Source organism: Leguminivora glycinivorella, chromosome 8 (assembly GCF_023078275.1).
Source record: "Leguminivora glycinivorella isolate SPB_JAAS2020 chromosome 8, LegGlyc_1.1, whole genome shotgun sequence".
NCBI lineage: Eukaryota > Metazoa > Arthropoda > Insecta > Lepidoptera > Tortricidae > Leguminivora > Leguminivora glycinivorella.
The window spans coordinates 21735539-21761320 of NC_062978.1; the positions used below are offsets into that span (position 1 = coordinate 21735539).

The 25782-nt window shown below is 39.6% G+C and overlaps 1 protein-coding gene across 2 annotated transcripts in view; it reads left to right on the plus strand.

Annotated features, from left to right (window-relative positions):
• Positions 1-25782, plus strand: part of LOC125229230 (phospholipase D2) — a 65382-nt gene that overhangs the window by 28014 nt on the left and 11586 nt on the right. For both annotated transcript variants that reach the window (XM_048134027.1, XM_048134025.1), the window contains exons 4-15: positions 2071-2260; positions 3461-3537; positions 4646-4766; positions 5135-5286; positions 13974-14105; positions 17141-17289; positions 19096-19331; positions 20069-20173; positions 21658-21797; positions 23391-23552; positions 23991-24170; positions 25191-25335. In XM_048134027.1, the coding sequence (XP_047989984.1) occupies positions 2071-2260; positions 3461-3537; positions 4646-4766; positions 5135-5286; positions 13974-14105; positions 17141-17289; positions 19096-19331; positions 20069-20173; positions 21658-21797; positions 23391-23552; positions 23991-24170; positions 25191-25335 (1789 nt within the window). The remainder of the gene's footprint in view (positions 1-2070; positions 2261-3460; positions 3538-4645; positions 4767-5134; positions 5287-13973; positions 14106-17140; positions 17290-19095; positions 19332-20068; positions 20174-21657; positions 21798-23390; positions 23553-23990; positions 24171-25190; positions 25336-25782) is intronic.

Consider the following 25782-nt stretch of genomic DNA (forward strand, 5'->3'; position numbering starts at 1 on the left):
CACGGGAAGAAAGGGGGAGGTGAAATTCTTAACCCGTCACCACACAGGCAGAAAGATCAACGTTGTATTTAAAATAAGTTGGGTTAAGGTTTTCTTGTGATCCTTAAGAGTAAAGAAAAGGGGGGCTCGGGGGGCGAAGCCCCCCGCATGAAAAAAAGATCAACGTAGTATTTAGAATAAGTTGGGTTAGCGTTTTCTTGTGATCTTTAAGAGCAAACAAAGGGGGGGCTCGGGGGGCGAAGCCCCCTGCATAAAAGAAAGATAAACGTTGTATTTAAAATAAGTTGGGTTAGGGTTTTCTTGTTACCCTTAAGAGTAACAAAAGGGGGGCTCGGGGGCGAAGCCCCCCGCATAAAAGAAAGATTAACGTAGTATTTAAAATAAGTTGGGTTAGCGTTTTCTTGTGACCTTTAAGAGCAAACAAAGGGGGCTCGGGGGGCGAAGCCCCCGCATAAAAGAAAGATCAACGTTGTATTTAAAATAAGTTGGGTTAAGGTTTTCTTGTGATCCTTAAGAGTAAAGAAAAGGGGGGCTCGGGGGGCGAAGCCCCCCGCATGAAAGAAAGATCAACGTAGTATTTAAAATAAGTTGGGTTAGCGTTTTCTTGTGACCTTTAAGAGCAAACAAAGGGGGGCCCTCCGCATAAAAGAAAGATCAACGTTTTATTTAAAATAAGTTGGGTAATGGTTTTCCTGTGACCCTTAAGAGCAAATAAAGGGGGGCTCGGCAAAAAAGAAATACTTAAATTTTGTTTGAATTAGTTGAAATGTGACAATATTTTCTAATCGAGTCAAACAAAATCCCACTAGCTGAGAGCTTCAAAACAATGTATGGCGAAAGTATGTCTCTCTAATGTCTTCAAAAAGTCCGCGATGACACATGTCTATATTGTCTATCTTTTACGGATAACTTACTAGGTATAAACATTTTTATGATAATACCGTAATAAGAAGGTAGCCGCTAGTTATTATTAAGTAGCAATTAGCAATAAGTACACGTTAAGCCACAAATGGCATGTAAAATCAGCCTACTTGAAATAAATTTATGTATAAATGTTAAAAGTATCTCATTATTAATGACTAAAAAGTATAAAATAAATTAATAGTTTAAAAAACACTATAAAACACGCTTTTATAAATGCACGTAAAAGCCAAAAATAAATTATGGATCGTTCAAGTTGTCTCTATTTGTGAGCTGAAGTTTAAAAACTATGTGCTTTTAATTATAATATTTGATTGTAAAAGCGTGGGGCGCTGGAACAGGAAAGACTTTCTTGTAAACAAATACTAATCCGAACTTCCTGGCGAATGAAGTTGCATAAGAACATAACGTTTACATATGCCGCCTAAGGGTTACCAAAGAGAACCAAAGATATCTCGTCCACGAACAAGAACTCTGCATCCTGTCACTGTAGACATTTTCCCCTTTTGTACTTTGATTACCGGAAAAAAGCGGCGTTCTAAGTGTCGGTGACTGTCGACTCTCCTCGCTACTAGCGCATATTTTGTCTGAGTTCGACAAACTGGTACCTACTTTGAACACTGACTTTTAATTGATTTGACTGTTTAATGTAGAACCTACTAGTCATGCTGCAACTCCAGTTAGCGCGTCAATCTGTGTAACCTCCTTCCCGTAACATAGCATAATTTGATTTATCAGCAAGTTATACAAAAAGTCTTTCCTGTTCCAGCGCCCCACGCTTTTACAATCAAATATTATAATTAAAAGCACATAGTTTTTAAACTTCAGCTTACAAATAGAGACAACTTGAACGATCCATAATTTATTTTTGGCTTTTACGTGCATTTATAAAAGCGTGTTTTATAGTGTTTTTTAAACTATTAATTTTTTATGAACTAGGACTTTAAATAAGGGTTTAAGCTTTGCCATGGAGTGGAATTTCTTGCCGGCGGCTATATTTCCGAGCTCATATAACCCGGCAACCTTCAAATCAAGAGTGAACAGGCATCTTCTGGGCGAGCTCACTCCATCGTAGGCCACGTCTTTGCCTTCGGCTAGTCTGTGGCCAAGAGTAAGCCTATTTATAAAAAAAAAACCATTGGTCCACAGATACACAATCAACCTCCAGCACGGCGACTTCTCTTGGACAGTTCGCAAGCGTTACAAGCACATTCTGTACCTGCACCAACAGCTGACGCTGTACCGCGCGTCGCTCGACATCCCCTTCCCCACGAAAACGCACAAATCGCGTCGAGCCAGCTTCAAGAATACGCTTCACGATGAGGAGAAAGCTGAGAAGGTACATAAACCCTGGACTGTATTCCCAAGAGAGGTAGGCAGAGCACTATTGTTCTAGTTTCACAACAAGGAAGGGAGTGGATACAAGCGCGTAATAAACGCATTTAGCCCACTGTAACAACAGTGCTCTCTGGCATCTAATCCAAGTGGAGTATTCTAGTTTTATCCTTGTAGTTAAGAAGGCCGTTGAAGAGCTGGTTCGGCGTTCCGGAGGTCGCTGGTTCGAGTCCCGGCTTGCACCAATGACTTTTTCGGAATTTATCTGCGAAATGTCATTTGATATTTGCCAGTCGCTTTTCGGTGAAGGAAAACATCGCGAGGAAACCGGACTAATTTTTTTTTTTTTATACTACGTCGGTGGCAAACAAGTATACGGTCCGCCTGATGTAAAGCGGTCACCGTAACCTATGGACGCCTGCAACTCAAACAGTGTCACATGCGCGTTGCCACCCCATTAGAAACTTGTACACTCCCTTTTGCTGTGTTAAGTACACAGCAAAAAGGAGTGTACAAGTTCAAAGGAGGGTTCGGGTTGCCGACGACTCAAAGGACAATAGACGGAACAAGTTAGTTCCGTAAGTCCTCCCGTCATCAGCACACCGCACCCTCGTTGAGCTCTGGCAGCCTTACTCACCGGCAGGAACACAACACTATGAGTAGGGTCTAGTGCTATTTGGCTGCGGTCTTCTGTAAGGCGGAGGTACTTCCCCAGTTGGGCTCTGCTCTAGATTCGAGCGAGACGATATCCGCTGTGCTGTGCCCTACTACACAAAGCAGAATATCATTCGCTATGCCCTACCTCCTTAATTCTAATAAGGTCTAGTTTACCCTTGGGGTTGGAAGGTCAGATGGCAGTCGCTTTCGTAAAAACTAGTGCCTACGCCAAATCTTGGGATTATTTGTCAAATTGGACCCCAGGCTCCCATGAGCCGTGGCAAATGCCGGGATAACGCTAGGAGGATGATGAGTTAAAAAGGCAGTTCCAGAATGGGATATCTTGTAATAAACTAATGCTATTATTGTCTGTTAGTGTTAGGACAAGAATCACTCACTTTTTCTTAGCGCAGTTACACAAAAACTCTGTTAAAATAAAATTATATTTTCGTTTGCGACTAAAATGAGTGAAACAAATAAATTCAGCAATTTTTAACAGGCATTAATAATGTAATGTCCAATAAATGTTTACGCACATACTTTTCAGGTTGCACTAGAGGCCTTGCCACGAAGCCAGTCGAAGAAAATGGCGCGTCCGCGAAAAAGGAAAGGCGCACTACCCAGGTAAAACAATTCCTCCGTCCCCATTTCACATTAGGACCACCAGACAATCGGCAATACGGCATCGCTTCACGGTTAGTATTCCAAAAATACGCACTAAGCGTTTCGCTTCAACATTTATTTTACGAACCGCCAAGGAGTCGAATGCCCTGCCTGAGTCTGTGTTGTCACATGAGTACAATCCAGGTCTCTTTAAAGCAAGAGTAAATAGGTATCTCATAGGTAAGCGTGCTCCACCGTAGACCGCATCATCACTTACCATCAGATGTGATCATGGTCAAACGTCTACCTATTCATACTAAAAAAAAAAAAACAAATCATCAGCAGCGGGGCCCGACCTGCCGGTGGTCAGGACCTAATTTATTTATATGTCGGATTGAAGATAATTTCTTCATCGGATGGCTCGTCCTCCATGTTTAATCTTTGAAATAAAACTTGAAATCGATTCCACAATATTTAATTTAACAGATTCAATCACTAAATCACAATAAAGTCACACTACCTCGTTGATGCAAACGGATAACGAAATGCAGCGGACGCGACGTGCAAATGGCTGCGTGGTCACACGGAAAAGTGACCCTGATTCTAACCTCCACAACGAACTTCATTCCCCAAAATCAACCGTTCCTCGCATCGAATGAATGATCAGTTTTCCTCAATGTTGCCATTTGCAAAATCGATTCCGCTCAAGTGTCAACTTGACATTTCGATATCACGATAGGATTATTTAAAGTAGCAGCACCGACTCGTTGTTCTTAGCTGCACCAATAGATGGCGTAGCTCTCGCTGCGACATATATTTTTATTATTTAATATAATACTAATTAATATTTTTTACGCTTGTAAAATTATATAAAAAAAGTAGTATATATACCTACCTAAAGGAACCCGTTCCGTGCCATGCCGGGTCCAAAGGTACCCATCACGCTAGCAGCGTTACTCCGCTGTATGGCGATGGAGACCTGTTGGACAAGCCATGACTCGGAACGGGGATCTTATTGATTAGACATTATTAGAATATAACAAGCCAAACCAGATTTCGAGTTTGTGTGCCACTGTTGCTGAGATATTATAAACGAATGACCTTAAAAAGGAATTTCTTTCTTCTCCAGATTTCCAAAGAAACCAGAGGTGATGGTCACATACGAGGGAATCCAGCTTAGAATGAAGCAGCTAGAAGAATATTTGTACAATCTACTCAATATTTCTATTTATAGGAACCATCATGAGACGGTAAGTTGGATTGCCAAGTGGGATTTTATATCTTGTCCTACTATTAAAGAATTGGATTTAGTTTATATAAAAATACGCTTGCAATAATAAATAAAGTAACAGCAAAATTATACCAATCCACAAGAAAATTCAACCAGCCAACATGTATATGAAACGGACAATTGTTTTGTTTATTTTAATATAAGGTGTATTTTGATAGTGGGTCAGTGAGGGTAGCTACCAGATCCTGTGCTATGCGAAAACGATTTGAAAAGACCACCCGAAACCTTCCCCCCTTCTGTAAATTAACCCCGTCAAATATTGCAGATGCCTGTTTTTTTTAAATTTCAAACTATTATATATTCAGCAATGTATTTATCTGTCAACAGGTAAAATTCCTCGAGGTATCGAATCTGTCGTTCATATCAGAGTTCGGGTGTAAGGGCAAAGAGGGCATGGTGCTAAAGCGTACCGGGTCTACTCAACCCGGGCAGGCTGGTTGCAACTGCTTCGGACTGCTAGGGACAGCTGTATGTGTCAGGTGAGATAATTCAATAAGCACTAAGAGTTTTGAATGACTTGTACATATTGACCGGGATATAGACCGTGATTACCTTTTTGATTTTTGTCGAGCTCCCGATATTTCGACGCAGTTGCATGCAGGATCACACACATCCATCCGACATCCACCCGCCTTCGTCAGTTTTCCGTGATCATGATGCATGCAACTGCGTCGAAATATCGGGAGCTCGACACAAATCAAAAAGGTAATCACGGTCTATATCCCGGTCAATATAAGTCTAATAATCACTTACAGGTCGAACGCGATTGATTAACATAAATTAAAGTGTTTAGTCCACAGATGTCATATATACCATAGATCAAGCAAACGTATCTACTTAGCGTGTCAAATGAACTCAGTGAAATCCACTGAGTTGCCCGTCTTTAAGGTGGCTCGCTTTCCATACAAAAAACATCTACCATTTATTTAGTCACCGCACACTACAACTAAATAAAAATATGCGCATACATCTACTATACATTATCCGTCGTCGCGGTAGTGAATGAAATACATTGTTTCATACAGAAATCATGGACAAATCCATGTGAATTTTTTATTAATTTTACGTAAATGTGCGTGCCAAATTTTGTGTACAGACACAGAGCCGTCATATTTCGCGCACTTTTAGTTGACATTGTCATCAGTGACATTTGGCTCTTGACAAGTAATTATTTAAAGATATTGGTTTAGTTAACTCAAGCAGACTCAGAAATAATGACGCATTTTGTCAACAAAGATACATATCGTGTATTTCGACACTGCTAATGTAAATCGAAATGGCGTCTCGGTCAAACGACCGACTATGATGCAGAAGATCGTGGGTTCGAGTTCGAAGTTTTTTTTAATCATTTGAACTTTTATGGATTTATTAAGTATTTTTTATTTTTTTAATGGAATATTTGACTATTACTATATTGCTTTCCTATTTTTTATTTTCATACAAAAATACAATACAATCCTTTATTATGCCTTTGTTGATAAAATAAAATATTACACGTCTGGTATAATACATTATACATAGGTCATAGTGTGGGCATAGTATTAGTAAAGTATTGCATTTACTGAGCTGGTTGACCTATGTTATTGTTGTGTGAATGTTTTTCTTCAACAACTAAATGGTTATATACAAGAATATGGGTAGCTTTTGCACATTGTAATTTTTCCTCAGTCACCCGTTGACCACGAACGCTGTAAAGTGTTTGAAACATCGGGATGAATTTTAAACTCATTATACGCGATTTAATCCGTTTTCATAGTTTTTATTTCATGAGTAACTATCGCGGTAACTGAAGACAATATTAACTAAATGGTTACAAATAATAATTATCATCAATATAATCTGGTCCAGGCAGGCAATTATGGTCGCGCGATAAATGATAAAACATCTGGCCGTCCCTATAATCGCACTTGCTAATAGTGCGACAGGGACGGCCTGATATTTTATCGTCTATCGCGCGACCATGCTACCCGTGCTGTACTAGCTTTTGCCCGCGGCTTCGCTTGCGTTAGAAAGAGACAAAAGTAGCATATGTCACTCTCTATCCCTTCAACTATCTCCACTTAAAAAACATGTCAATCCGTCGCTCCGTTTGGCCGTGAAAGACGGACAAACAAACAAACACACATTATCTTTGGTGAAACAACAAATTCTTCCACTTCAGATTATAGAGTACCCAGCTTTTCCCATCCATCCATACTTACTATACTTACTAATATTATAAATGCGAAAGTAACTCTGTCTGTCTGTCTGTTACGCTTTCCCGCTTAAACCACGCAACCGATTTTGATGAAATTTGGAACAGACAATCTTTAGACCCTGAGACAGAACATAGGCTACTTTTTATTTCGAAAAAAAGGGATGAAGGGGTTGAAAAAGAGGTTGAAAGTTTGTATGGGATTTCTTAATTTTAAAAGATAAAACCATGAAACTTTATATTTTAGCACTTGATAAGAAATCATTAAACATATATTTAAAGTCACATACAGGTCGAACGCGATTAATTAACATTATTTTTACCTTTAAAATAAACATGGTGGGAAATAAACATTAACTAAAAGCGGGTAGATTATATTTATTTGTCTACCCCGAACATTTATATAAATGAATATCGGGTAGTTTTGTGTTGTTTACATCTCCGGTGACATTTTGCTGGGACGTCAGTCTTCCGCGACCACGGCCAGTGCAACCTGGCCGAAACGTTGGGAAAAAAGGTAAAAATAATGTTAATTAATCGCGTTCGACCTGTATGTGACTTTAAATATGTGTACAAAGCGCGAGAACTTAAAGTGTTATATCATTAAACATCTTGATAAGGGATAGGGATAGGGATAGGGATAGGGATAGCGATAGGGAAAGCGATAGGGATAGCGATAGGGATAGCGATAGGGATAGCGATAGGGATAGCGATAGCGATAGCAATAGCGATAGCGATAGCGGTAGCGATAGCGATACGGATACGGATACGGATAATATGGGTATCGTTAGAGGGATACGGATAATCGGTCGGCGGTCTCTTACAATCAATGTGCTCTAAGACGATCGTTGTTTGCTTGCTTGAAGATTACGTTTGCGATAAGTATAAGCAAAATGTAAAAAATTGTAAGGGATAATAGAAAAAAGTACTTTTTACCCACCGATCATAGTGTCGAAATACGGGCTATGTGGGATGTTTATAAAGGTTTCCCCAGCGTATATAGAATTACCTACGCTGTGGTCGATGTGTAATATTTCTACAATCATTGCAAGCAAAAGTATTATGTGCAATCGAAATAATCGCAGATAAATATACCTACAGAGAAACCTACGGTCCCTACGGATCCAAATGAAAATCTTAATGAATACTTTTATTACGCGGGCGAAGCCGCGGGTATAAGCTAGTAATTATAATATTTATGAATTTTACCTTTGACGAACAGCGCCTTGTGAGTTTTTGACGTTTTCGATTTTTAACGACGGGCTGTTATAAGTTTGACGTGCCTGTCTGTCTGTTTGTTAGTCTGTATGTGTGTCTGTCTGTGGCATCGTAGCTCCTGAACGGATGAACCGATTTAGATTTAGTTTTTTTTTTGTTCGGAAGCTGAATTAGTCAGAAGTGTTCTTAGCCATGTTTGACGGTCTCAAGTAAAAGGTATCACATTGTCGGTTGTCGGTTGTTGAAGGATGATCTAACAGGTTATCCATATATCCCCCTAACACCCAGACTCAATTTTGCGGTGTTGACTTTGGAACTTTGTTTAATCCCATTGTAGTTCAAAATTCGAATTCCTTTTTAACCCCTGACGCAAAAACGACGGGATGTTATAAATTTTACATGTCTGTCTGTCTGTTTGTCTGTCTGCCTGTGTGTGATTAGTTTTTTTTTTGTCTGAAAGCTGAACTGAAAAAAACTAAACGGTCTGACACAGATTATTTCATTGTTATTCAGATTCTCAAATTTCGTTCTGATTGATTAAGTTTTGAAGGAGGAAACAGTCGAGAGCGAACCTCCGTTTTAAAGATATTTTCGCAACATATTTTTAACCCCGACGCAAAAACAGGGTGTTATAAGTTTGACGTGACTGTCTGTCTGTTTGTCTGTCTGTGTGTGTGTCTGTCTATGGCAGCGTAGTTCCCGAACGGATGAACCTGAATTTAGATTTAGTTTTTTTTGTCTGAAAGCTGAGTTAGTCGGGAGTGTTCTTAGCCTGTTTCATGAAAATCGGTCTACTATGTCGCGGTCGGGGGTTTTTTCAAAAATGTATTCTTGTGGTTAGGTTATTAAAGGAACTCAGGTCAGGACATAAGAGGTTAAACGTATAAATACGATACAAGCTCGTCCTAATAATAATGTGGTATATTTTCCTTGAAAACGGTACATATAATTAATTTTTATTAAGCAGAAACGTCTGCTAACGATTCTAAACATTTTTATATTAAAGGAAAAAATGGAAAACACAAAAGGAAAGGCATGGAAAGATTTGCGAAGTCCGGCGTGGCTTCCGTAGCTCAATTGGTAAGAGCATTGCACGGATTGCAAAAATGGTGCGGGTTCAAGTCCCGCCGGAAGCGTAAATTTTTCCATTTTTTCCTTTAATATAAAAATGAACAGTACATATATTCAAAGCCAGATGCAATAATTTCTGTAGAATAGGTAATAAATATCACTCTACCCGTTTATATCTCCATACTAATATTATAAATGCGAAAGTAACTCTGTCTGTCTGTCTGTTACGCTTTCCCGCTTAAACCACGCAACCGATTTTGATGAAATTTGGAACAGACAATCTTTAGACCCTGAGACAGAACATAGGCTACTTTTTATTTCGAAAAAAAGGGATGAAGGGGTTGAAAAAGAGGTTGAAAGTTTGTATGGGATTTCTTAATTTTAAAAGATAAAACCATGAAACTTTATATTTTAGCACTTGATAAGAAATCATTAAACATATATTTAAAGTCACATACAGGTCGAACGCGATTAATTAACATTATTTTTACCTTTAAAATAAACATGGTGGGAAATAAACATTAACTAAAAGCGGGTAGATTATATTTATTTGTCTACCCCGAACATTTATATAAATGAATATCGGGTAGTTTTGTGTTGTTTACATCTCCGGTGACATTTTGCTGGGACGTCAGTCTTCCGCGACCACGGCCAGTGCAACCTGGCCGAAACGTTGGGAAAAAAGGTAAAAATAATGTTAATTAATCGCGTTCGACCTGTATGTGACTTTAAATATGTGTACAAAGCGCGAGAACTTAAAGTGTTATATCATTAAACATCTTGATAAGGGATAGGGATAGGGATAGGGATAGGGATAGCGATAGGGAAAGCGATAGGGATAGCGATAGGGATAGCGATAGGGATAGCGATAGGGATAGCGATAGCGATAGCAATAGCGATAGCGATAGCGGTAGCGATAGCGATACGGATACGGATACGGATAATATGGGTATCGTTAGAGGGATACGGATAATCGGTCGGCGGTCTCTTACAATCAATGTGCTCTAAGACGATCGTTGTTTGCTTGCTTGAAGATTACGTTTGCGATAAGTATAAGCAAAATGTAAAAAATTGTAAGGGATAATAGAAAAAAGTACTTTTTACCCACCGATCATAGTGTCGAAATACGGGCTATGTGGGATGTTTATAAAGGTTTCCCCAGCGTATATAGAATTACCTACGCTGTGGTCGATGTGTAATATTTCTACAATCATTGCAAGCAAAAGTATTATGTGCAATCGAAATAATCGCAGATAAATATACCTACAGAGAAACCTACGGTCCCTACGGATCCAAATGAAAATCTTAATGAATACTTTTATTACGCGGGCGAAGCCGCGGGTATAAGCTAGTTTATAATAAACTAGCTTTTGACCGCGGCTTCGCTCGCGTAAGAAAGAGACAAAAAGTAGCCTATGTCACTCTCCATCCCTTCAACTAAATCCCCTTAAATAATCACGTCAATTCGTCGCACCGGTTTTGCCGTGAAAGACGGACAAACAAACAGACACACACCCTTTCCCATTTGTAATATTAGTATGGATTTGACATTATTATTTATATTTAAATAATTATATATGTATAGCCCAATTTCATCGGTAACAGCGTGTTATGTAATGGCGTCGTTGGTGAATAGTCGTCTGTCACGCCGTGAAGGTGCGTTCGATTCCCAGGATTCTATAAACTTTTTGTATTTTTTTGGATATAAATTTCGTATTTTTTATTGACCGAGCAAGAATGGAGAGCCGAAGGTATCAATTTTATCTTAGAGAACATATTGATTTTTTTATTGTCATTTTGATTTTCTATTTATTAAGTTGAGATATAAAACACAACTTTTAATACCCTCGCTAAATATAATATTAAATTACTCCTTAGATAAAAAAAGTCCACTTGAGTTTTTAAAGCATTACGTTACTCAGTTAATTATTGCATTTTCATTTACTAATTTAAGATTTCAAAAGCGATTTGAATACCCTTGCTCCATCGAAAATAAACAATTAGAAAAAAAAATCATTCGAATCGTAGTTTAGAAACTAAAATTTATCTATACTTTTTTGGAATTTTTAAAAATATCAGATTAGGATAATTATGTTAGAAATTCTGAGTTCGACGAACCCAAAAATTATTACCATGTAAGAGAATAGGTTTTTAATCTTTTTTGTGGAAAACGCTCAGTAACTACTGTACGAGTATAAAACAAAAAATAGTGTCTCATAGTGTTGTGTTCCTGCCGGTGAGTAAGGCTGCCAGAGCTCAACGAGGGTGTGGGGTGCTGACGACGGGAGGACTTACGGAACTAATTTGTTCCGTCTATTGTCCTTTGAGACGTCGGCAACCCAAACCCTCCTTTAAACTTGTACACTCCTTTTTGCTGTGCACACGCAGCAAAGGGGAGTGTACAAGTTTCTAATGGGGCGGCAACGCGCATGCGACACTCTTTGAGTTGCAGGCGTCCATAGGTTACGGTGACCGCTTTCCATCAGGCGGACCGTATGCTTGTTTGCCACCAACGTAGTATTAAAAAAAAAAAAAAGAGAAAAAGTCCTGGATTCGAACCCAGTACTTCCATGCAAATCATGCGATGGCACGTATTTACCGCAAGGCTATTTAAACAAGCTGTCACCGCGTGAAATTATCGACTAGAAGGAATACAAAAACACTGTTTGTATGTGTGAGTGGTGCTTAAAAATAGTGTAAAATAGTAAATTTATCTACATTAAGGGGATTAACGTTACAATGAGAAGTTGAATGTTTGGTGTAATACGTCAATTTTAATATTAAATGTTCGCGAAGCATAATTGAAAGTATATAAATGCCTGTACGACTCCACAAAAAAAATAAGACTGGCAATTTGCAGATTAACGCCATCTAACGCAGCCTGAGCTTCGGGTAACCTAAGCGAGCCACCTTAATCGCAGCTTGCAGCTTTCGGGCGTCAATTTTTGTAAGTTGAAGTCAATCAAAACATAAAAAATGCCTCGTTACGTGATATTCAATTGCAACAACACAAAAATTATGAACAATCAAGAGCCTGAGACATATTTAAAATTACAGGCAAGAAACAACTTCAGTACAAAATTTGACACGCTCGGCCCCTATACAAATAGATGAACTTGTTTCTTCTATCTAAATATAGTTATGTGGTTTAGTCTCTCGAAAGTTTAACTACTTAACAATCAACTAGCGATCCGGCCGGATGAGGTGCCATCAATCATATCGATTGCCTAGTTTTAAAGATCGTCGCCTAGCGGTAAGAGGTTCAAATCTCGGCTCGAACTTATGTGCAAAATGTCATTTGATATTTGCCAGTCGCTTTTCGGTGAAAGAAAATATCGCGAGAAAACCGAACTAATTCCAATAAGGCCTAGTTACCCTTTGGGTTGGAAGGTCAGGGGAATATTTCTCAAAACTGAAAGTTACAAGCGGAAATCTCTTTCCAATTTGTCTCACTTGTAAATTGTCACTTGTAGCTTCGAGAAATGGGTCCCAAATGGCAGTCGCGTAAAACTAGTGCATTTGCCAAATCTTGGGATTAGTTGCCACAGTGGACCCCATGTTCTCATGAACCGTGGCAAATGCCGGGATAACGCAAGGAGGAGTTTAAAGATCTAAACACACATGGAGACAGACAGACAGCGGGCAGCGACTTTGTTATACTATCTAGTGCTTCTTTAGTCGTTCCCTCAATGTGGAGGGTCGTGACATCATGTCATTCTGTAGTAATAGTGATGTATTATTGACAACATTTCCTATTTTTGTACTATTTTTTATTGTTTGGTTTGAAAGAACTCAGTACTAAAAGATACACGTATTTTTTTATTTTTCCAAAAACTGCTATGTTAATGAAAAAATCCCTTCTTATTACTACTTCGAGCAGAAAGAGCGTAAGTTACAAAAGTCAAGACACAACTTTATGACGTCACATGTGTTGTGTCATACACCTAAGGGACCGGCCACACTTAAGAGACGCATGTCCTGAGGTGCGGAACGGACGTCCGTGCCACGCCGCCTGAATGTAATTCAAAAAACGTCTCCTCGCGCGTCTTACGTCCTTCAAACCTTCAAGAAAAGAGCGTACACCCATCTTAAAGGCTGGCAACGCACCTCCAACACCTCTGGTGTTTCGGGTGTCCATGGGCGGCGGTGATCGCTTACCATCAGGCGACCTGTCTGCTCGTTTGCCTCCTATCCCATAAAAAAAAATGTACTGAGGAGACTTTTTTGAATTACATTCAGGCGGCGTGGCGGAGACGTCCGTTGCGCGCCGCAAGACATGCGTCTTATGAGTGTGGATGGTAGCTAAGAAAACGACAAAATCATTTCTAAAAATAGTTTTAACAGTCAGCTCTAACTGTCCGGTATGTCTGACTGTCAAGTGTCACTGTCAACCAATAGTGAATGACTACGAACCATAGACTAAGCTATGAAATTTTTGATATTTTTGCTACGAACTGTGTTTTTAAGTGTCACTGTCAAACTCAAGTAACATCCCAACTGGAAGATTTTTTTGTTATAGTGGCAGCTCTAAATCAGCTATTTGACGTCACTTCCCCTTTAAACTATTTTTAAGATTCTTTATACTAAAAATTAAAAAAAATATTTATGTGATCTACAAGCGTATATCTCGAAATGGTTTTCGATTTAGGGACATTGAAAATTTTGAAACGTTGTCAATTGCAGGTGTAACTACTTCTGCACCGGTCTGGTGTGCGCGAAGTGGCAGGAGCGATGGCTGTTTGTCAAGGACACATTTTTCGGTTACCTGCGACCCAGCGACGGGTCCGTCAAGGCTGTTATGCTTTTCGACCAGGGGTGAGTCTAAAACATTATAAGAAGAGATTTTGTACCCACCAACAGGTCTTACACAATCACATTTGTCGCTTAACTTCAAACTTGGGTGAATCCATTCAGCTATAAGCACACATCGGGGTTTTGGGAGCAGGAATGATTTACACTAGCCCAAAAATGGTGAAAAAGATAAACATTACTTTAACATTTCTAGGTACATTTGGAGCCAGTTACAGTATATTTCAGTAATTCAAATGACTATAAACAGAGTTACAAATACACGAATTCATTCCCGCTCCCAAAACCCCGATGTATGGATATAAGGTTAATCTTTCAGATCAATATTATCCATACTAATATTATAAATGGGAAAGTGTGTGTGTCTGTTTGTTTGTCCGTCTTTCACGACAAAACGAAGCGACGAAATGACGAGATTTTTAAAGTGGAGATAGTTGAAGGGATGGAGAGTGACATGGGCTACTTTTTGTCTCTTTCTAACGCGAGCGAAGCCGCGGGCAAAAGCTAGTATTTTTTATATAATCATCCTTAACCGGTCTGGCTCAGTCGGTAGTGACCCTGCCTGCTAAGCCGCGGTCCTGGGTTCGAATCCCGGTAAGGGCATTTATTTGTGCTATGAGAACAGATATTTGTTCCTGAGTCATGGATGTTTTCTATGTATATATGTATGTATTTATCTATTTAAGTATGTATAATTATCGTCGCTTAGCACCTATAGTACAAGCTTTGTTTAGTTTGGGGCAAAGAGGATAAAATATTATAGAGAGTTACTGTCGAAGTAAAATGTGTAATCACAGTGCATAGACTGCCATCTCTTGACACAGGCTTAAAACTTTTGAACCTCAGTTTTGACAATTTGGCCCATATTCTTAGCTTGATATGTGTTAAAATGTCAAATATTAATATTAGCGCCATCTAGCTGAGCGTATCCCAAAGATGTAATGCCATCTACCACCGTACCTTTTTCTGTATGTTACTGAGGTAGGTTTCTTTCTTAGGCTTTATCTGTCTATACGGAGTTATATATGTCTTTGGTTTGGGGCTACGTTGATCTGTGTAAGGTGTCCCCAATATTTATTTATTTATTTAAAGCAGAATGGACTTACCCAAGTTTGAAGTTAAGCTACACATGAGAAGGCTAAACAAAACTGTGCGTTCAAACCTATTTGGCGCAGTCTGCGGTAGGATCTAAGTAAGTAAACTAATACAAAACCTGTTCGACATGTTTTTTATAAATACAAGTCGCAAAAGATACGGAGCTCGCTGTCTTTTTTGTAGATAAGTGAATCTTTCGGAGAAATAAATCTTATGGGCACAGTTTGCAATTGGATTTAAGTATGTAAAATTATCTCGAACTTATTTAGAATGTTTTCCGTACACTGTCGCTCGATAATATACCAAATTGTGAAATATAATTTAGTGAAACGAAAGTTGAAATTCTGTAATTCGCTTATTCTAGTGGTTATGGCCCTATGTTTTGATTATTTTTCCTACCATAATTATGAAACTGTCAAAGTTAGAATGATAACAAAATCGACAATTGTACATGATTAAAATTGAAACAATTTTTTTTTGCTAGGCATTTTGATATTAATTATGTAGTTTTTTTTTTAATAACAATCTGTTATTTTATTCCATGCAGCTCATTGAAATGTGAGTATTTTTTATTGAAGGTCAAGCCATGTGCTAATATTTGAATAACTTTTGTTGGTTTAATTTTCAAGATGGATACATTATTAAATTGTTATTCAATCGTCATTATTTCACGATTTCATAGTAAATATCAAGTAACAAATTTTAACATTTCAATCGAGTATTCATTTTTGCAAGGAATAATATTCATGCTTGGTTCATTGCCATGGTTACGGTCCCCTGAGTCACGAGGGACCGTAACCATGGCATTGGCAATAACAGGCAAGAAAAAGTTGATTCACCCACATACATGCCATAAAATGAACAGCTAATACACATGTTCGTATTTTGAACTAACCAATTTGACTTCTCTACAGAAAGCTTCGAAAGTTATAATAATAAATAAAATATATAGTTCTGTCAAAAAGTTACATTTTTTACATCAATGCGTGGCATTCAAACATTTTAAATAAATAAAATAAATAAATAAATATAGGACATTCTTACACAGATTGGCTGAGGCCCACGGTAAGCTCAAGAAGGCTTGTGTTGTGGGTACCGAGACAACGATATATATAACATATAAATACTTATATACATAGAAAACATCCATGACTCAGGAACAAATATCTGTGCCCATCACACAAATAAATGCCCTTACCGGGATTCGAACCCGGGACCGCGGCGTAGCAGGCAGGGTCACTACCGACTGCGCCAGACCGGTCGTCAAACATTATGTGAAGACATATTAAAGTACCTTTATGAGGAATTCATGTATATTTATTTATCTATTTACATAAACCGACGATCTCGGAAACAGCTCTAACGATGTCGTTGAAATTTGTTATTATTGGGAGTGAAAAATCGATCTAGCTTACTCTTAGGTCCCGGGAAACAAGAATTTTCGAGTTTTCATGTGTTTTTCTTTCGCATAATTAAACGCAAAATATCATCGAATAGAACTGCGAGCGAAATTCGTTCGCCCAGGGGCCCATTAAAACTGAATGTTACAAGTTACAAGCGGAAGTCTCTTTCCAACTTGTCATATTAAACATTGACTATATACCACTTGTAAATTGTAACTTGTAGCACAGAATATATAATAGTACAAGTACAGAAGGCTCACTCCTTTGATGTTCACAAAACGCCGCCATTCTAAATTCTTACCTACATTAACAAACAGACCGCACGTGTGCAGACGACATTGAATTCTATTGCGCTGCGCGAAGGTCGTCGCCACTGAATGGGCCGCGAACTCGCGGCCGCCGGCATGTACTTGTAGCGCGGCGAATGGATCGCGGAGTGAGCCGCCCCTGCTTGTAGCTTCGAGAAATGGGCCCCAGGTACTTTTTATACATGTGTGTGCAAATAGTGCAAAGTTTAAATAAATAAGTAAACCTATTTTTCAGCTTCGAAGTGTCAAGCGGCATGTACTCAACTGGCCTGAACCACGGTCTGCAGATCCTGAACCAGAGCCGTCAGATGGTCATCAAGTGCTGGACGAAACGGAAGAGCAAGGAGTGGATGCAGTACCTCAAGGCGGTGGCCAATCAGACCGGTAAATCATCTTTTGTTACTATATTCTTGGTACATACATGGTATGTATGTACATACACTCACGCCTGTATCCCATAAAGGGGTAGGCAGAACACATGAAACTACTAAAGCTTCAGTGCCACTCTTGGCAAATAAGAATATGGCTTGGGTTAAATTGTGGCGTAGGCGAGAGGCTGGCAACCTGTCACTGCAATGTCACAGTTTCGTTTTCTTTCAACCCCTTATTTGCCAAGAGTGGCACTGAAGCTTTAGTAGTATATTCTTTGTATTTTTTAAAATTCACCTCCTAGAGTAGGAAACTCAAAAATGCGCATACTACATATAATTTATGTATGTTAGGGTATGTTGTTAAAGAAAATGAAGGTTAAAACCTCATGTCAAGAGAATTGCTCTCGAAGTTAATATTGGTTTAAGGGCTCCCGATGTCTGTACCTACTACCCGTGTGTCCCTGTGTTTAGTGACGTAGGGGCTCCGAACTTACACGACCACTAACATGGACTCGTCAAAATCCTTGTAACACAGGCTTTAATTACGGACCATGACGTCCGTTCCGAACGGGATGCAAATCTGGATTCATATAACACGAGAACGGGGCCGCGGCGCCGGCTCCACGAAACCTGGACCACGACTCTTAGTTTGTACGTCTTATTTCTTCACTTTGGAGTTACAATCTATTAGGCTTGTGCCGTTTCGTTCGTTGCTCGGAGCGCTCCGATCTCGGTCGATCGCTCCCACGAACTAGTTCACTCATTTAGGTCTTTTGCTCATTTAGTTCAGCCAGACCAAAGACCACTGCGGTCGGAAAGATCAGAACGAATGGGACTAAATAGTGTCAAATGATACGAATAGTCCACAGATAATAACAATTCCGAGCCGAAAGATTGTAAGTAACCGAAACTTAATATTATGAAAACTTGACGTTTTTGTGTTGCTCTGCTAAATAGCTCGCTCTCGGTCGGCGCAGTCACACACTCGTTCTCAATCCAAACCGCTCGCGCTCGCTGATCCTATAAAGAACTAAATGAGCAAAGACCGATTCACAGAGCACGGAAAGATTTAGTTCATTTCGGTCATTGATGGGATTTAATTCCTAACAGTTCATAGTTCGTGAACGACACAAGCCTACAATCTGTGTTCACCTCGACCATAGTAGAGGCATCTCTCGCACTTTTTTTACTGTTCACTCGTCGGGTCTGAAAAGCTTACTAAGCTCTACAGCATAGGGGAATAAGTAACGGAACAGTTGTAACTCCATACATCAGTAAATGCGGGTTATTTGTATAGGCATAGTTAAGTGACATCTAGCGACAATCACGCGTCAACTGGCGTAAATTATCAACACTGCTACTTGTCGCGACGAACGAAAAGTCTAATGCTCACTACAATAGTATTAATCAGTTTTCTGTTTTCAATTCCTTCTGCTTGTAATATAAGTTGTAAACTGTTCTAATATTACATTTTTGGCAGACGAGTCACAGTTGCCACCTAGTATCGAGTAGTGGTACTGATAATTCACGCTATTTGACGCGTGATTGTCGCTAAATGTCACTTAACTATGCCTATGGAAATAACCCGCATTCACTGATGTATGGAGTTTCAACTCTTCCCTTACTTAGGCCGATATTTAGTCCACTATCATATGTTTATCGTAGAAATATGATCATAGGCAACATGTTATCCTTTTTCTTCACGTTGAAGAAAAAGGGAGGCATACAGACCTATAATCATATTTCTATGATAAACATATGATAGTGGACTATCGGCCTTATTCCTCTATGCTCTACAGTGACTGTCTCGTTGTCGCAGCTCGTGAGTTCACCCACCCCAACGTGCACCACTCGTTCGCGCCGCCGCGCGCCGCCACGCCCGCCGCCACGTTCGTGGACGGCTCGCCCTACCTCGCCGCCGTCGCCGAGGCCATGGAGCTCGCTAAAGAGGAAATATTCATCGCTGACTGGTGGCTCAGCCCGGAGATCTATATGAAGAGGCCGGCGTTAAATGGAAACTATTGGAGGCTGGATACGATCTTGAAGAGGAAAGCGGTAAGTGCGTTCGATAAAACATCGTTACTGATACAGTCAGTGGTACATACACATTATCAACGTTGACGGCTCAGCCACGACATTGGTCTAAGCGCGACAGCGGTGAGCGGCGGCCATTGGAGCGGCGGTGTTGAATGGAAACTATTGGAGACTGGACACCATACTGAAAAGGAAAGCGGTGAGTTTACGTAATACCTAGCATAGCTGGCTGGATACCATATTGAAGAGAAAAGCGGTGAATGTTATATCTAACTGGCGCAGTCAGTGGTAGGATAGCTATAAATTATTAGCGTACCTTCTGAGATTGAGGTTCACTCAATCTCAGAAGGTATGGAACTCTCTAAGGAAGAGATATTCATCGCTGACTGGAGGCTCAGCCCTGAGATCTGTATGAAGAGGCCGGCGTTAAATGGAAACTATTGGAGGCTGGATACTATATTGAAGAGAAAAGCGGTAAGTGTTTTTTTTTTATAACAACGATACAACTGCTATTACATTGATACTGGAAGGCTGGATATGCTGGATGGCTCTCGGAGGCTGGATAATGAGTTTACATGTATTAAGGCTACTGGCGCAGTCATTGGTAGGATTAGAGTTGATTGAATGAGTCAGGTGAAACTCCGCGATTAGTTCTCCTTCCATCCACAAAATGCTCGCATTGCTTGCATAAGCACTACATTATGCGTTCGAAATTTCTAAGCTCATTTAATGTATTAACAATCGTTTTTTTTTTTCAGGCCCAAGGAGTAAAGATCTTCATAATGCTGTACAAGGAAGTTGGGATGGCGCTTGGCATCAACAGCTTTTACAGCAAAAGCAGACTGGCCAGCGAAAATATTAAGGTAACTCTTCATTCGTAAGAATCTGAAATATTGTTCAAATTTTAGTTTGAGTGCTTTTCGAATTATATTTCTGTCTGTGTGTCGATGAGGTTAAAACTCTATCTACTTTTTTTTTGTAATTAAATGTCAGTGTCCATGAAACGGTTAACCTTTTGACCGCCACTAACATTTATTAAAATTGACAATATGCTTTACATAACTATTGCAACACAGCAGCTAGACGGTTAGAAAAATCTATCTATCTCATTCTTTAGAACTACATTATGTTAATATATTGATTTAAACTAACACGATTTTCACACATATTATCAAATTAAATCGCGTAAGTCTTAGGTACGTTTATATTTGGCTCGACTTTCGCACGTGACATTACATACGTGGTCACAGGCAGGGAGTCCGATCAACATTTCGTACATCTAAAGTTTTTCGAGCTACTCGTAATTATAAACGTAAGTCTTACGCGATTAAGTCCCTTTTTTATTACTTATTATTCAAAACAACATAAAGTACCTACATTTTTATAAATTTTATATATCTCGCCAAAATATGACGTTCTATGGTGAGTTAACGCTCATTTCTATGCTTGGAACTTAATCTAATAATTATTAATTTAAATAATAAGGCTAGTTTTAGTGTTACGCGGATCAACCGCGCGGAGCGTTCCGCACTAGACTAATATGTATTCAAATCAGGGACCGTTTTACGGCTCAGCCACAACATTGGTCTAAGCGCGGCAGCGGTGAGCGGCGGCCATACATTGGATCGAGATACAGCGATGGGACTTTTAATTCGCACGTATGGCTGCCGCTCACCGCTGTCGCGCTTAGACCAATGTCGTAGCTGGGCCGTTAGAGTAAAGCGACCGGGTCCGCGCGGATGACAGCATCAACTATAGTATGAATTTTCTGAGATGAACTTTTCGCTTTTGCCCTAATCTGTTAAACAAAGGCAAAGGCCTTCGTTTCTATTATTCGCGGCGGTTAGTTCCCGTTTAAACGGCACGTGCTATAGTCTCAGTGTAGTTAAAAAGCAACTATCATGATAGCAATAAGGTTCAAATCCATAAAAAGCCCTCTCGGAGATAACACGTTTTGTCATCTTCAAAAAAAGCTGCCTGCACACTACAAACTGTTTAATAAATTAAACCTTATTGCTACCATGATAGTTGTTTTTTAACTACACTGACACTTTAGCACGTGCTGTGGAAACGGGAGCTAACCGCCGCGAATAATAGAAACAAAGGCCTTTGTTTAACAGATTAGGGCAAAACCGAAAAGTTCATCTCAGAAAATTCATACTATACGTATAAATTGATCGCGCGGACCGGTCCGCTTGACACTAAAACCAGCCTAATATGTGTCAATATCCATGAAACGGTTATTCTTTCGGCCGCCACCAACATTTATAAGCTTTATAACTTTACTAATATGAATTTACATAAAACTGTGGCAGTCAAAAGGTTAACTCCAACATTGGTAACGTAGGTTTTCCGTCACCCAGACCACGCGCGGGGGGGTATCCTGTTCTGGGCGCATCACGAAAAGATCGTCGTGGTCGACCAATGCGTCGCCTTTCTTGGCGGCATCGATATGTGCTACGGCCGCTGGGACGACTACAAACACAGGTGAGAGAGAGAAGGGAAATGAGTCATAACACATGTTAGAAAGAGATGAAAAATGTTCTGTTCTGGGCGCATCACGAAAAAATCGTTGTGGTCGAACCGTGCTATTGGCGGCATCGACCTGGCTACGGACGGCGGGATGACTATAAACCAAAGAGGATCGAGTATTGTAGAGAGTTACTGTCGAAGTATTTTTTTTTATGGGATAGGAGGCAAACGAGCAGACAGGTCGCCTGATGGTAAGCGATCACCGCCGCCCATGGACACCCGAAACACCAGAGGTAATCACAGTACATAGACTACCATCTCTTGACACAGACTTAAAAGATTTGAACCTCAGTTTTGACAATTTGGCCCATATTCTTAGCTTGATATGTGTTCAAATGTCAAATATTAATATTAGCGCCATCTAGCTGAGCGTACCCCAAAGGTGTAATGCCATCTAGGCCACCGTACCTTTTTCTGTATGGTACTGAGGTACGTTTTTTTCTTAGACTTTATCTGTCTATACGGAGTTATATATGTCTTTGCTATAAACACAGGCCCCGTAGCCGAATGGCATTTTTACGACGCGAAACGAAAACGAAACGCCGCGAAAAGTCTGGCGCTGTTGCGCCAATATGCAAGAGCGATAGAGATAGATCTACGAGCGTTTCATTTCTTGAGCGTTAGTGTATTCGACTACGCACGCAGGTTAGAAAGAGAGAAAGTATTCATACGAGTAGGTACTAACCCGCGAGGGTGTCCTGTTCTGGGCCCACTGTAAGAAGGTGAATTTCTCAACAATGATTGCCGGCGCCGCTTGTGTTAAGTCCGCAGGCGGAAGGATGCATCCTTAGGTATCGACAAGTATGTAAAACCAGAGGTGAACATGTTTTTTTGAGCACGCCACGAAAATATAGAGGTCATGGAACTCCGCCTAAAAGATCAGGCATCAGGTACATAGAACATAACAGCACAATAAAGCACAGAAAACAAATAAATATTTCATCATCATCCTCCTTGCGTTATCCCGGCATTTACCACGGCTCATGGGAGCCTAGGGTCCGCTTTGACAACTAATCCCAAGATTTGCTAGTTTTTACGAAAGCGACTGCCATCTGACCTTCCAACCCGAAGGGTAAACTAGACCTTATTGGAATTAGTCCGGTTTCCTCACGATGTTTTCCTTCACCGAAAAGCGACTGACAAATATCAAATGACATTTCGCCATCATTTCGCACACAAAGTCCGAAAAACTCATTGAAAAATTAAAAACTCATTGACCTGGGGGCCGATTTTTGAGTCTCACGGCGTTCGAATTCAGAAAATTGTCACTGAAAATAATAGGCAATTCACCGTTTTCAACCGGTATTTTAGTGAAAGTGAGACTCAAAAATCGGCCCCCTGATGCAAGCCGGGCTTCGAAACCCGCGACCTCCGGAACGAAAGTCGCACGTACTTAATACCGCTAGGCTATTACCAGCGCTTAATCATAAATAGTAATATATAAATATTTAATCATAAATAATTACGGTATATCTAATTTTATGTATATTTTGTATTTTTGGATAATTTTCAATGAAATACTTTTAAATATGTTATCTTATTTTTCAGGCTGACTGACCTAGGCAACATCACGCACACCGCCAACTCTATAAAAACCAAGAAGAAAACGTCCAGTTCCCCAGGTGGGGGCATGTTCCACACACAAAACGGAGGGGACGTCACTCTTGAGCTCGCCAGACACTCTAGAGATATCATTATTGGGGCTAATGAGTAAGTTTTAGGTTTATAGATCTTTATTTAAATAAATAAATTATACATTTCACTTTAGAGAAATATAACTAAAACAAAAATAAAATGTTAGGTACCTATTAAGTATAACGAGTGCACACTCGCTTTAAAAAAAATTACATACAAACTTTACTTTACTTTCTTTTTAAGTAGTGTAAGTTTTACATGTCAGTTCGTGCTAACACTAAGAGTAAACTCTAAGGAATAATGTGCATTGGCAGAAACTTAGACAAACTAAAAAGAAAACGTCTAGCTTTACGTGGGATGTTACATACAAAATCAGCCGAGAGGTCACATTGGAACTTGCCAAGCACTCTAAACACAGTCATAGATAGACCTTTTACGGATCGTAGTTTCCTAAGTTTGTGATTTAGTTGTATAACTATTTATTATATATTAAATAATGTTTACCTTTTCCAGTACCATCCAAATCGAAAGCACAGAATCTGAAGAACAAAAAACCGTCGAACCCAATACCCCAGACCCTGACCTTCCTCAACTGCAACCAGGCGACCACTTGCTTATAACACAATCCACAAGGACAGACAAAGATGATAGCCCTGTGGAAAGGAGGAATGTTCTCAACAAGATAACAGAGAGGTAAACAAAAGAATTACTTACCTAAATCTATTTCATCATCGTTCTCCTTTTATCCCGGCATTTGCCACGGCTCATGGGAGCCTGGGATCCTCTTTGACAACTAATCCCAAGATTTGGCATAATTTTACGAAAGCGACTACCATCTGACCTTCCAACCCGAAGAGTAACTAGGCCTATATTGGGATTAGTCCAGTTTCCTCATAATGTTTTCCTTCACCGAAAAGTGATTGGCGAATATAAAATGACATTTTGCACATAAGTTCCGAAAAGCTCATTTGGAACATACGAGCCGTGGTTCGAACCCGCGATCTCCGAATTGAAAGTCGCACGCTCTTACCGCTAGGCCGTCAGAATAAATTAAAATCTAGTTATTGCTGAAAAATTTATTCTAATTTTAAGTTAAGTACATTTAATTGCAAAATCTCTAAACATTGAGATTATATACGCGGTCACTATACTCGGGTACAGATGTAGTACGAAAAGATTTGCCTTCGTATTGTTACGGAAATGTACGATCCTGTCATGCTATTTCAGTCAGTCTCAGTACAAGATGTACTGTGATTGTCTGAACTAGCATGACAAATACGAACGTTTCCGGAAAAATACTAAGAAAACCCTTTTTGCCACAGATGTCATATATACCATAGATCAAGCAAACGTATCTACTTAGCGTGTCAAATGAACTCAGTGAAATCCACTGAGTTGTCCGTCTTTACTCGCAGCTTGCAGCTTTCGGGCGTCAATTTTTGTAAGTTGAAGTCAACCAAAACATAAAAAATGCCTCGTTACGTGATATTCAATTGCAACAACACAAAAATTATGAACAATCAAGAGCCTGAGACATATTTAAAATTACAGGCAAGAATCAACTTCAGTACAAAATTTGACACGCTCGGCCCCTATACAAATATATGAATTTGTTTCTTCTATCTAAATTAAGTTCTGTGCTTTTTGCTCTACATCTGTACTACCCTTTCCTTTGAATTGATTTTAATTTTTTAATTCTTTTAACTTTTTTAGGTCTAAAGGCATATTGAGTATAGTGTACCCCCCGTACGAGGAGGAACGGAGTGAGAGGGAATTCGATGACTCGGAGCGAAAGAAGGCGGAGAAATATGCGCAGTCTAATGATCAGGTGTTGCTCACTGATGCGTTGACTACTAAGGTGAGTTATCCTTACTTACTTATAATATTATAAATGGGAAAGTTTGTGTCTGTTTGTTTGTCCGTCTTTCACGGCAAAACGGAGCGACGAATCGACTTGATTTTTTTAGGTGGAAATAGTTGAAGGGATGGAGAGTGACATAGGCTACTTTTTGTCTCTTTCTAACGCGAGCGAAGCCGCGGGCAAAAGCTAGTAATATTATAAATAGGAAAGTTTGTGTCTGTTTCTCGGTCTTTCATGGCAAAACGGAGCAGCGAATTGACTTGATTTTTTAAGTGGAGATAGTTGAAGGGATGGAAAGTGATATACACTACTTTTTGTCTCTGAGCCCACACTTCCCTAAAATGGGGGGTGGAAGTTTGTATGGAGTATTCCGCAATTTCCGATGTTAACGCGAGCTGAGCTGCAGGATAAGCTAGTTGTTAAATAACCCGGAAAGTGAAGTCA